This window comes from Anser anser (assembly GCF_964211835.1).
Source record: "Anser anser genome assembly, chromosome: 6".
NCBI lineage: Eukaryota > Metazoa > Chordata > Aves > Anseriformes > Anatidae > Anser > Anser anser.
In genome coordinates this window covers 31,902,151-31,914,242 of record NC_139726.1, presented here as the reverse complement: position 1 = coordinate 31,914,242, position 12,092 = coordinate 31,902,151, and the positions used below count along the sequence as shown (strand labels likewise).

Below are 12,092 nucleotides of genomic sequence, written 5' to 3'. Positions count from 1 at the left end.
ACCAGCACCTGGTGGCTTGGTCTCGTCAACAGCTGGGCCTCCCCAGTGTGATCTGCTGGGACTTGTGTGGCAGAGCCCCTGGGTGCAGTCAGTTCAAGCTGTAGCCAAAAGCCCCGAGATCATTAAAGCTGATCTTAACAGGCAGCTTAGCAAAAGGGGCTTACAGACGGACAGCAGAGAACCAGCTGCCTGTAAAAGCGGTGTCATCACCCGCACGCTGACTCAGTCAGTGCAGCAAAGCATGAAGCTATAACCCAAATTGTTTGCAAGTGCCCAGCAGGCCAGAAAATACCTGTTCTCAGATACTTGAGAAGTTCTTTTGTTGTGGCCTGGATGAGGGGCCCAAAGCATCTCCCCGCCACCGTGGGCTCCAGCATCGCCTTTCCGGGGTCTTCCCTCTCCCTGTGCAGCAGCCTTTACCTTGGCTGCTTTGCCACGTGAAGGAGACCCTTTCACCTAACTCCTGGGTGCTGCTAACTCACAGACACACTGCAAAGAGCAGAGATGAGACCTTCAGATCTGCCCAGGGACAAGCACATCTGCGTGCCTGCTCCTACTAGCTGCAGTGGGGATACAGATACGGCATTCAATTTCGATGTCCATGAGAAATCGGGAGCTCTGTAAGAAGGAAAGACAAAGAAAATGCAGAGATTTTTCCTCCTCCCATTTTCAGGAGCGGTGCCTCTGTGTTGTGACTGAGGGAAACTTGTTTTCAGCTCCTGGAGAATTAAAGAAGAATGAATGTGAAGATCAAGAAGATGAAGACAGCTGGCTCAGCTGTGCTGCGTGTAGACAAGCATGGCTCTAAGCTGCAGGTACTTGGGACTCGCAGTCCAAAAGAGTGACTCTCAGTTTCCAGGCAGTGTTTCAGACAAATCCCAGGGTGCCCGCCCACTGTCAATGCAGGACCACTGGGTGCTCTACGACAGCGTGGCAGGTCAGTTAGCGAGATGCAGTCAAAGTGTTCCCAGTGAATGGCAACTCGATCTACAAGAGGCACGTTGGAGACCAACACACATAGGGCAGAGGACGTTTTAATATGGCAGGTCCTTTTCTTTGGGGTATGGTTTCTTCTCACTTGAATCAATGATCATTTGTTACATTAATTCAGAAACAGAAATCAGCTACATTGCATTTATGCTCTTTAATTGTCCAGCCGGAGAAATCGATGCTTCTATTGAATTCGCTGGTTGCCACAGCAAGTTTTCTGCGATTTCTGAGGCTCCCACTAAATCAATAGGAGTCTGTCATTGCCTCTAAGTGGAGCAGAGCCAGTCCCCAAGTCACTCTGGCTGGATGAAAATACAAACCTTCCTGCAGCACCCTCTGCATCGTGTAGATATGAGTCTATCTGGCCATTTGTTGAAAAATTACCTCCGACCACCTCCTCCCCTGCCCCACCAACTGCCCTTGCTTCGTAACTCCATCAATCCTCACGTCTCACGCCTAGCATCTACCATCTTCCTGCTTCCTCATCAGCTTTCTCTGTGCCATAGGTAAGATCGTCTGCCACTGTCCCCATATCTGCTCAAATGCAGGTGTCTGTCTTCCTAGATTCAGGTGTCTATGCCAGAAACATCTTCCCCTGCACAGGCCTGTGCACATCTAAACACCTCTCCAGGACTCCCTTCCCTGTGCTGTCAGCAATAAGTCATCTTTAATCAAAGTGCTGGTCCAAATATTTTGTATTTTTTTTCACAAAGGTAATTTCGTTGTTGCTGTTTTCCAGCCTCCCCATAAAACTGGCCATTTTTTATCAGCACAGCTGGCTGGGAAGCATGACTCACACATAAATTACCACTTTTACTGCATTCCTTCCCTTTGTCAGCTCTTTGGCTGTCAGCTACGTGGGACAGAACCATTATTCTTCAGTGTTTAGCAAACACTCTACCCATAATAGGTGATACTGTAAATAAATGAGAATAAGACCTGAAATCAAACAAAAGCTGACTGCCATGACTTTTGTGAAACCCTAAAATTTTTGCAGGTCTTTAATCAGCCGTGCTGCACTGTGTAAGGTGGCACAATGGCTCTGCCTCATTTTGGTCGCATTGGGCAGGATCACAAGGGGTTGGCAAGGGAAATCGGGTCTTTCCCTCTTTTACCCATGGCTCGCTTGAGTTGATTCAGGCTGATCTGTGCCTCACAGGCTGAGGAGCATCTTATAGGTATAAGACGATGGGCAGCCCAGCATCGATTGCCTAACCAGAAGTTCTTCCTGGAACACAGGGGGAAGCGATAGAAATGAATGCTAAGGAATGCAGGTTACAGGAAATGTCAGAGTGGACGATTGATGGGGGGAATTTCAAAAGACAAGCTGGCCCATTGTCAGTGAATACAGAAGTCCATAAAAATCCTGCACAAACAAAATTTGATCGCGTTATAGAGAAGTGAACAAGAGGGCAAGACAAGGGCGGCAACAATGAGTAAATGCTAATCTGAGCACAACTGAAAATCAGGGGAAAACAGAAAAGCAAACTCAGAGGGCTGCAGTATTTCAGCTACAGGGTGGAAGTTAAAAAAAAAAAGCAAGATGAAAATAAAACTGGTGCATTGCATGACACAGCTCAAACTGGGCCATTAAACCGGTCTGGATAATCTTACATGATATTTGTAGAAGTATCAGTGTTTTCACAGGGCCAACAATGAGAGGCTTGTGGATACAGATGCATTTGGAATGGATATTGTTTGTGCAGTACTGCCCACATCAAGTGCTTGAAACTTTCAAGTTAGACTTGGAAACTGTAAAACTGGCTTGAAAACTGATGTGTTTATAAAAGCACTCTGTATATTCTGAATGTTTGCCTTCTAGTTTTCATCCTTCAGGCAACTTTCAGTTGCAACTCTCAGTCTTCCCTAGTAAAAATAAACTAAAGCTTCATTTTCTGGGTAAAAAAGACAACAACACCAAGAGTCTCATCGTATCCTCAGAAAAACATCCAAACCAGTAATTATTGCAATATCTGCAGCAAAATCATCCAATCGACGAAAGCCAGCTGCAAAATGAATAACAATGAGGCTTTGGGCAGAGGAGACCATAAATACTGATGGCAGTGAAAAGGTGAAATCCAAAGATGGGAAAGGACTGGAGGGAACTAATCTAGTAATGACTGGTTCAGATGAGCATAGACAGCTGTATGCTTTTGTTAAAAAAAGTGGAAATTTTGCTATGGATGAAACTGGAAATAGAAAAGCTAAATCTATTCTGTTATAGTCCCACTTTAGTTCTGTTGTGCTAGGGTACAACGTGCTCTAGTTGTTGCATTGGAGATCTGTAACAGAGCTGGAGGTTGGATTTCCTGCAGCCCTGTCCTGTGACCTCGCTTCTTTGGGAATATGAGGAACCCCATGAAATTCACCAGTCAGGGTCTTCCTTATGGCCAAGATGCTTAGAAGAGGATCTTCTTAGCCTAAAGTGTCTCTGAAGAAAAGACCTGTCCACTTTCCAGAGGGGATGATGCTGATAATCCAATGAAATTAGGAACAGTGTATCAGTAAAGGTGGACTTTGACAGAGAAATGTCAGAACTGAACAAAAAGGCAGAATGTGAATAATTAACTAGCCTTTTCCCAAACTCTAACAGTAGACCCAAGTCTCTGAAAGAGATCCAGGAGTAAAAACCATTTCACATGATTCAATCAAACACGTGCATTCTTAACATCTAGTCTCAGTGCACTCCTTTGCTGTGCTTTATGGCAGCAGTGGGGTTCAATGCTGCCCAACACCAAGACTTGAGCCCTTTGCAGGAGTTAATCTCTAAAGGAAGAATTTGCCATGTTCTATTTAAAGGATGTTTATTGTGATTAAACAGCCTCTGGCCTGCAGAAATCGTTTTTCCCCAGTGTGTTTGTCATAATGCCGGTGTGTGCTCACGGGCACAAAATGAGTTAAATGGACATGACCAGACCCAAGGAAGTTTTTCTCCAAGTTCTGACAGGGTTTGTATTTATGCAAAAAAACAACAATGTAAATTAAAAAAAATAAATCCTAGTCTCCAGCTCTCTAGAAATAGCTAAATGTTGCATATTGCCAGCAAAGTTTTATGTTTTGGGGATTCTGTCCCCAGCATGCTTGCTTCTTTGCCACTACATTAAATTAGTCAATAAAACACAACAGAATAAACCGAAGTGTTACCCCGTCCTTATTAGTCACCCAAGTCTTATAAGACAACGGGATGAGGCTATAATTACGTGATTAATGATATTATCATTAATTAAAAACCAGAGCTGGAGAAAACATTAGTTAGGTAAATTGAAGAACATGGTTTGAAAGTCTGTAGCTGTGTTTTGCAGGAAGCCCCATTACATTACTCTAACTGTTCCCTCTGGCCCTGCTGCCTTGGCCTGAGTCCCAGATTATTTTCACCACCGAACTCATCCAGGGCCAAAATGTTCATTCCCATGCATCTGGTAATTTAGCCCAGGAAAGGAGCCCTGCCTGTTTGGCATCATTTGACTGTCTGCTCCTATGGTGCAGCACTGGATCTCGCGGGAGTCCATCTCCCAACCGACAATGACTGATGCAGAAAGCCCTCCCGATCGCCCAGAGCCAAGTGCCTGGGGAATGCGGTGATTGCTAAGCCCAGATCTGCCAAATGACTACTGCTGCTCTCTGAACGTGACTGAGGGCTGACATGTACGCTTCCTGTGAGCTGATCCACGTCAAAATACAACTTTATGATAATGGCTGCTTCCTGAGAGCCTGGCTGTCCACTCTTGTTCCTGCTCGCCTCTGGAATTTTGAGTGCCTGTGCCCACAAAATTAGATCTGTAACAGCCCGTGGGTAGACAAAGGGTTAAAATCCCTGTGGAGATCAGGTTCTGGAAGAGCAAAGATTAATTCACATTGAAAAACACAGCATAAATAACCTTTAAAAGATATGCTTCCCCTGCTGACTCTCCTCACAATCAAAGCATGACTCAGTCAAAGCCCCAGTGGCTCTAGAACAGCCACGGAGCAGAGATGGGCACAGTCACAGCTCCAAAAACCCAAACTGTACGGAAATGGCCAAAAACAGTGTGGAGGAGAGCTGCACCACTGCAACGCCTGGGCTAACCCTGCTCTCGCCCCGGAGGAGTCGGACCCAGCTTTCTTCCGTGCTGCTGAGCTGCAGGAATCAACAGGCAAGACATGACACAGCTTGTATGCTGGCAGGAACCCTAAGCACCACAGCTCTGCAGCTCCAGGGTAATTAGTACCTGCCTCGGCTCTGCCTAATGAGGGGTGGTACTTGTGATCCCCGTCCTGAAGGCTCCCTGCCTTTTGCCAATGGATTTGCCACATCAACACGGGCAGAGTCTGTGCCTACAATTAGTCCTGCCCACAATTAGTCCTGCCCAGCACTTTTCCTCAACAGGTTTCAGCCCCACTGCGAGTGTCGATATTGTCCCTGCTGTGTGTGCATTGAAACACAAACGCCCATCACTCAATTTGCACAGGATTTTTGTGCAGGAAGACGAACCTGCGTTTCCCAAGCTGTACAAAGCTTGCTCAAAAGCTTTCCTGGAGACTCCAGTTAAAGGAATAGTAGTTGCATGGGTAAATCATCTTTTCCTCAGAAATATTCTCTGGAAAATGCTATTGTTTATTCTAGAATGTGGAAATGTTAACTTTAACAACTCCTGGATCATTTTCAAAAGCTTGCTTTTAAAGAAAAACTGAGAAAAATGGGTTTGATTTAGGTGAAGAAGAAAAAAAGGCTTGGTTCAATGACGTTTTCTGTGGAAAGAAATTTCCTTTTTCAGTCATTCTTAGCTATAACACTTCAGAGAGATGATTTTGAAAAGCCAGAATTTGTCCTGTTGTGATTGGAGACTCAAGAGTAAGGAAGGTCAGACGAGAAAGAAGGAGCCAAAGCTGATTATGAATGCAGGGCATACAGGATAGCAGCATTGCAGAAAGCACAAGAAATTCCTGGGGAATCCGAAGCCATTGAGTTTTGAACGCGCACACACACAAAAAACCACACTCATTTTCATTTTTTCTCTAAAATTCTTCATTAAGATGTTATCCGTGTTTCTAAGGCCAAAATACATTGACCTGGTGCAGTTTCTTGGGATGAAAAAAAAAAAAGGTGATTTATGAAAAAATGTTTCATTCTCTCTCCTTCTTCCTGTTTTTTGTTAAAACTAGACCATGTGTGAAATCAGCCCGATCCGAAAATGGATGATTTGCTGCAACTAAGAACATCTATTAGAATAAAAACATCTGCCAGTTAGAGACTGCTCCAAGGTTTTGTTGGCTGGGGCGCTGACTGCTGCGTGATGCCGGACATGCCACATGTCCAGCTCCGTGTCCTTTTCCATCCTCCTCCTCGTGTTTTCTACCAGATCACAGGGTCTTGTGGCAGGACGCCCTTTATTCCATATCCTGGCTCTCCGGGGTCCAGATCACAGTCAGCACCAGTGCGATACAAATAAACAACCACCTATGGCTGTCTTTCCAGGAGAGACTCCTCATGCTGTCGTTGGCAAGCTGCCATTTTTTTCGGGCATGCTGCAAAATTGCAGCGCTGGCTGAGCTGGCTGTCAGGTCTCCCATGACCCTGTTATTAATCTGACAAGGTTTCCTGAGTCCCCCAGTGAGCTGTAAATGAATACACGGTCACAGCATTGGCCTTTCCCTGTAAGCTGACTCCTGGATATCAGGCAGAAAGGTGAGCAGGAAGTTTTGATGGGATGAGTGGTGCTGCTTGCTGACCAGTGCCTAAATCCTTCAAAGCCAACATGGGCTTGTCTTCTGCTCAGCTTTTTCCTCTCTGCCTTCCAAGTCTCTCTCTTCCCTAGACAAGCATCTCAGGGACTCTGTCGACCAAAGATGGCTGAGGCTGGATTGCGATATAAAATGCATCCCTTCCTTTTTAATCTGCTGCAGGCTCTCACACCAAGCTTCACTGATTTCCAGATCAACGGACGCTTTGCAATCAGCCTTGTGTGCTGAGAAGAACTCCACGATGATCTGCTTTGCTCCTTGCTGCAAATCCCCCACACTCCACAGCAGACGATGCCTGGCAGACAGCAGAAGTATGTCACCTGTCCCTTCAGGCTCTGGCCAGGAGACACCAGAGCACCCCACCCAAGGAGCATTTCACCACCTCTCAGAACTTGGCAGAGCAAATTCCAAGTATCTGTGGAACCCCAGGGAACTAGCATGCAAATTGAATACTAAGCCAAGACTCTTGTCACCTTCATTTTTATGTATTAGACTGTGAGACATGAAATGAATCACCCTCCAGCTGGCTGGTTAAGGGAACATGAAGCAAACTAGGGTGGCAGACAAGGGGTAGGGTCTGGGAGACCCAGGTTCAAGCACTGGCTGAGAAAGAAAAATCTTGTGTGATGCTGGAAAAGTATTTTAGGGCAGTTTTGAAATGCACTAAGGACAACAGGAGGCCATTAATGGGACCCTGGGATGAACTTCTAGACATCAAAGTGCATGGGGCTCCACAGATTTCCACTTCCCCTGTCATCCAGAACAATAAGCCAAAGGAGATAAAACGGAAATTAAAGGTTTAACAACAAAGCTCCTCCCTGCCCTCACTGCATGGGCTGGGGTCTTCCACAAGGTCTCTTGCAGCGCTTGACTCAGCCCAAACGCCACTGCACTCAGGCAGCCACGGTGAGTGCCCGTTGCTGCTGGCTTTGTAGCACACTTCTCCCTCTCTCGGGGGAAAACCTGTAGCCAAAAGATGGGGAAACCGGCCACATCCTCTGATTTAGGCACTAAGGTGCCATTTCTGAACTAGGCTTCTCTGATGCTTCCACTCTGATCCCAGAAGAGAAATCATCCCCATTTTAACTGTCCTAGCGCACCCTAGCGGGAGCGCGCTCCCTACACAGCCCTCCTCACCCCCGCAGAAGTTACCCAGGGCAGGCGCTGGGGGCACGGGGAGACGGCTAAAAACCCTGCTCCCTGGGGAAGGGGCAGCGATTTCGACGCCTGAACTAGAGAAAAGGTATATCAGCCTGGTATTATTTGAGAATAATGTCGTTTCTTTTTTTTATGGGGGGAAAAAAAAAAAAGCCAACAAAACAACTCATGACCTTTCTGTGAGGCACTGCTTTGTTCGTTTGCTTACGCATCACAGGCTGCATCCCCACTCGCCAACAGAGCCGTACGCTCTGGGATTCATTCTCACTGCATGGGAGTTTCAGACAATAGAGCAGGCACCGATTTGCCAACAGGAGAAACTATTTCTTACCTTTTTATTATTATTATTCTTTCTATGCTTGGATAGGAACAAACTTTGTGAGGAAAGGAATGGGAACATTCGGAAAATAAATTGTTGTTCGGTTTATGCACCTTTGGGTCTCATTCATAATCCAGGGCATTATGAGAATAACTCAGGCTGAAATCTGCAATATTTATTCTGTTACAAGGAAATTGTTTCTTTTGGAGGAAAAACATTAGAAAGCGATAGCAAAGCTTTGGGAAAACCCGACCATTTATGTTGATTCTTGAACTGGGGACATAACCTTCAAAACCCAGGTCAAGCTGTACACTCAGAGCTCTTTGGTGTCTCTGAAGCTGAGCTGATTGTGGGCCAGCAATCATCTCTGCAGCTTCACGCAACTGATTATGGATTTACAGCCAGCCAACAGACTATGCCAGCTCCAGGTAGGTGATTTAAATGGGACCTCCAAGGAACACAGTAAAACAAAAGCTGTTCCAAGCTGATAAGGGTTGAGAAAGAAAACTCAAACTCAGAGCTCTCAAGTCTCCCCAGTTACTGGGGAGTGCTCCTGGCTAGCCCGCCATCAGCACAGCTGCTGAAGTCAGCCCAGAGATTTGTTAACCGGTGGCAAGTGGGCCTGGGCAGCATGGACAAGGTTCAACTCTGCAATCCCTAGAAGCTCTTTTTCTCCTGGAGTACACCAAAAAAACTTCCCCCTGTAGTTCTCACAACGCCCTAAAGCAAAAAGGTAGAAAAAATCAGCACAGCCTGTATTATGTTACCCTCCCACCTCTGCTGTTGGGTTGTATCTGAGATAGGGCATTTGAAGCCTGCTTGAGCCAGCACTTCCACGAGTACTCGACTCGGCGGTGCATAATCCCGTAATACCCAGCGTAAGGGGTTGTAAGGCAACTGGAGAACCTGAGGTCCTGAGTCTGGCAAAAATGGTCCTGAAGGAAGGTACCAGATACCAGAACAAGGCAGATGGTGGCAGTGCCCCTTGTGACCGTGACACCTTCCTCACTTATACCTCCTTGCTTCCCATTTCAGTAGCTGCCAGTAAATAAACCAGGAGCTTGGGTACAGATGTACGCATCTGTCTTACACCGGGTATAAAAGAGGCAAGGGGTTGTACGAATGTATATAGGACACAGGGAGGGATATGGATGAAAGTAGGGCCTGGTTAAGGAAAATAAACTTGATATGATGAAGAATTACTAAGCTGAAGACTCTTTTTATGCAGGCAGAGATGCCCACAGTAACACATTTGCTCCAAAGCAGCCTCTTGGCAATGAGACACTGCGGTAGTACAGCTCCGCACCAGACCACTGCCATAGCACTCACCACGCATGCCACTTCGTTTCTTGAGCCAGGGTTGCAGGGACTCGCACTTCAGCTTCCTGTATTTGGACTGAATCTTCTTTCGTCCCCTGCCAGGCCCAGCCCACCCTTCTGCTAGCCCCCCAGCAGCTGCAGAGCCAGCTGAGGAAACCTAGGCCGGCCTCCTACACTAACAGATCAATACACAGCCCAATTAACCTGTTTTCTCTACGCTCCTCTTGGTGTGCTACGTGGAAAATAACAGAGATCAGGCTTACAATACGAACTCTAGCCAGGCTAGAAAGCATTGCTATTACTCCCTGCAGTCCCAAGAGAAGGGAATCTAGGGTATTGTCCTGACAACAGCAGAACTAGGAATGCCATGCCTTTTGTATGTCTCTATACAACTTCACCCTCTTTTTACACCTCTTTATTAACACTGCAGAGTACATTGCTAATTAAGCCTGATTTTTCTCTCCTGGATGCAAGCCCTGACAGAATTTAGTAATAACCTTAATCCAGTACTTGTAATTCTAGTATTTACCTCTTTCCATGATTTCCAGTATGATGCTACTGCTTTCTTGGCTCAAGATGAACTTCTACAATGGTTTAAAACACCAGAAAAACTTCAGTGAGACGTCACTCCTATTGAATAAATGATGGTGCATGAGCAGAGCACAAGATATTTGAATATCCCTTAAACATCACAAAAAATAGCTAATTAGTTAAGCTCTATAACGCAAAGCTAAACCTTTTGGGAGGCAGACTATTTGTTTTCTCCACATGGCCATCCTAAAAGCAGGACATATCTGGCACAGCCAAATCCATACACAAGAGCACAGAGGGCACTGGGTAAACCCAAACCGCCCTCCTGCCACGCAAGCCCCTGTGCAAACAGAAGCCTCATCTCAAGCCAAGGAATAACAAACTGCTGGACAAGCAAAAAAGCAAAAGCAAAAAAAGAAAAAACAACAAAAAACACTATTTACGCAGGTAATGTCCCTCTATTTGTCTGAAAGTCCTGGCTCTGTGCTCTTGTGCACAGGCTGGCACGGCCAGCCGCCCACAAGCAGCATCCCAAAACACCCTGCTTTGCAAGCAGCATGCGCGCTGCTCCTTAGCATCTCAGGTGCTGCACCAGAATATGCAATTGCTCTCCAACACCGGATAAATATGCAGAGCTCCGTCGAATCGTTCATTTTCACGTACATTAATCATCCCCAAAGCCCACCTCGGCTGTACCGATCCGTACTCTTTGTACAACTTCTATTCTCTCCAAGGTATGTATTTTCATAATGATGGTGCTCATGTACCACTTAGCAGTATATTTTCATTTGGCCCCAGCCACGCTTCTGAACAATAATTTATTACTGCTTGTCACTAGCTGCTACTAAGAGTAATACATATACCAAGTTTATTTAGCGTTTACTATGTCTTGCTTGACTCTTATTTACATAGACAACACAGTCCAAGACCAGAGATTCACAAATCAAAACAGCCCAGTTTCTGGGCCTTCCAGAGACACTTGTTTTGCACTTCCCAGCTTTCTGCCTGTAAGATCTAGGAACTTATTTGTTGAACCATTTATTTGTACTTTTCTAATGCAAGCAGAGAGCCTAAAGCAACCTGCCTGCTTCAAGAGCTGCAAGTGTACCGTGAACACCTATCTGAGAGATAAAACCACAAAAAAAGCACATGGGGATGTCTTGGGGGCCTGTCCCAAATGCATATACCTGAGTCCCCCTGCACTAGAGGTGACACGAATCAGAGATGTACATGCTACATAAAACAAAACAGCTTTCAGCTTGCTGAACCCAAATTATTTGCTGTTTTTCCTGGCAATGCTACTTGCTGGGAGCAGCAGCACTGAGCGAGCACTGCTGCAGTGACAGGACAGCCCTGGAGGCCTCCTCAGAACATTAGCAAGGTGATGGCTAGGAGCTGGGCTGGAAAATAACTCCAAGAGCTCTCTACCTGCCTCAAACAGCATGGGTTGCTGCCATCACAACTGCTGCACCTTTTTCTGGGGTGTTCTGGCAGTGGTGTCAGGCACAAGCTAGGCTGAAAGCAAACAAAACTCCTTTGCACAGAGCTCCAGGAAATCTGGAGGCGTGTAGGGGACGAAAGCTCTCCCTTACCAAGAAAAATAAATAAAGTGAAGAAAAATATCATTCTACTATTTGCAAGCTTAATTTTTTACCTTAGACTTGGTAAACAAGTGTTATGCCTTTGCTCCCTTCTCTTCAGTAGACTCTCCAAGAGTTGATTTTCCACAGCTGAAACTGCACTATTTCTGAGGGGAAAACAAAAAGTAATCACCCTTATTGCTCCATCAGTGACTGTGCTGGGGTAGGCTGGGCTTCCTGTCAGCGAACGGCCCTCTGACAAACCTGCACGTCCCACACAGATCCCACATTTGTCCCACATGGGTCCCATATGGGTCCCAAACAGATACACAGGCGCCACCCAGATCCCACACGGGTGTCACCCAGGCGCCACCTAGATCCCACACGGGTGCCACACGGATCCCACAGGGATCCTGCACAGACCCCACACAGGTGCCACACAGACCCCACGCGGGCTGTCTGCCCGGCTGCCA

At 46.3% G+C, this 12,092-nt stretch overlaps 1 protein-coding gene across 1 annotated transcript in view; it reads right to left on the bottom strand.

Annotated features, from left to right (window-relative positions):
* The window catches only part of ABCA12 (ATP binding cassette subfamily A member 12), a 111,118-nt gene extending 99,079 nt beyond the window's left edge, over positions 1-12,039 (bottom strand). The window contains exons 1-2 of the mRNA XM_083840588.1: positions 11,694-12,039; positions 10,038-10,138 (exon numbers count right to left, since the gene is read on the bottom strand). Of these exons, the coding sequence (XP_083696714.1) occupies positions 10,038-10,047 (10 nt within the window). The 5' untranslated portion in view covers positions 10,048-10,138; positions 11,694-12,039. The remainder of the gene's footprint in view (positions 1-10,037; positions 10,139-11,693) is intronic.
* Between the last annotated feature and the right edge of the window lie 53 nt (positions 12,040-12,092).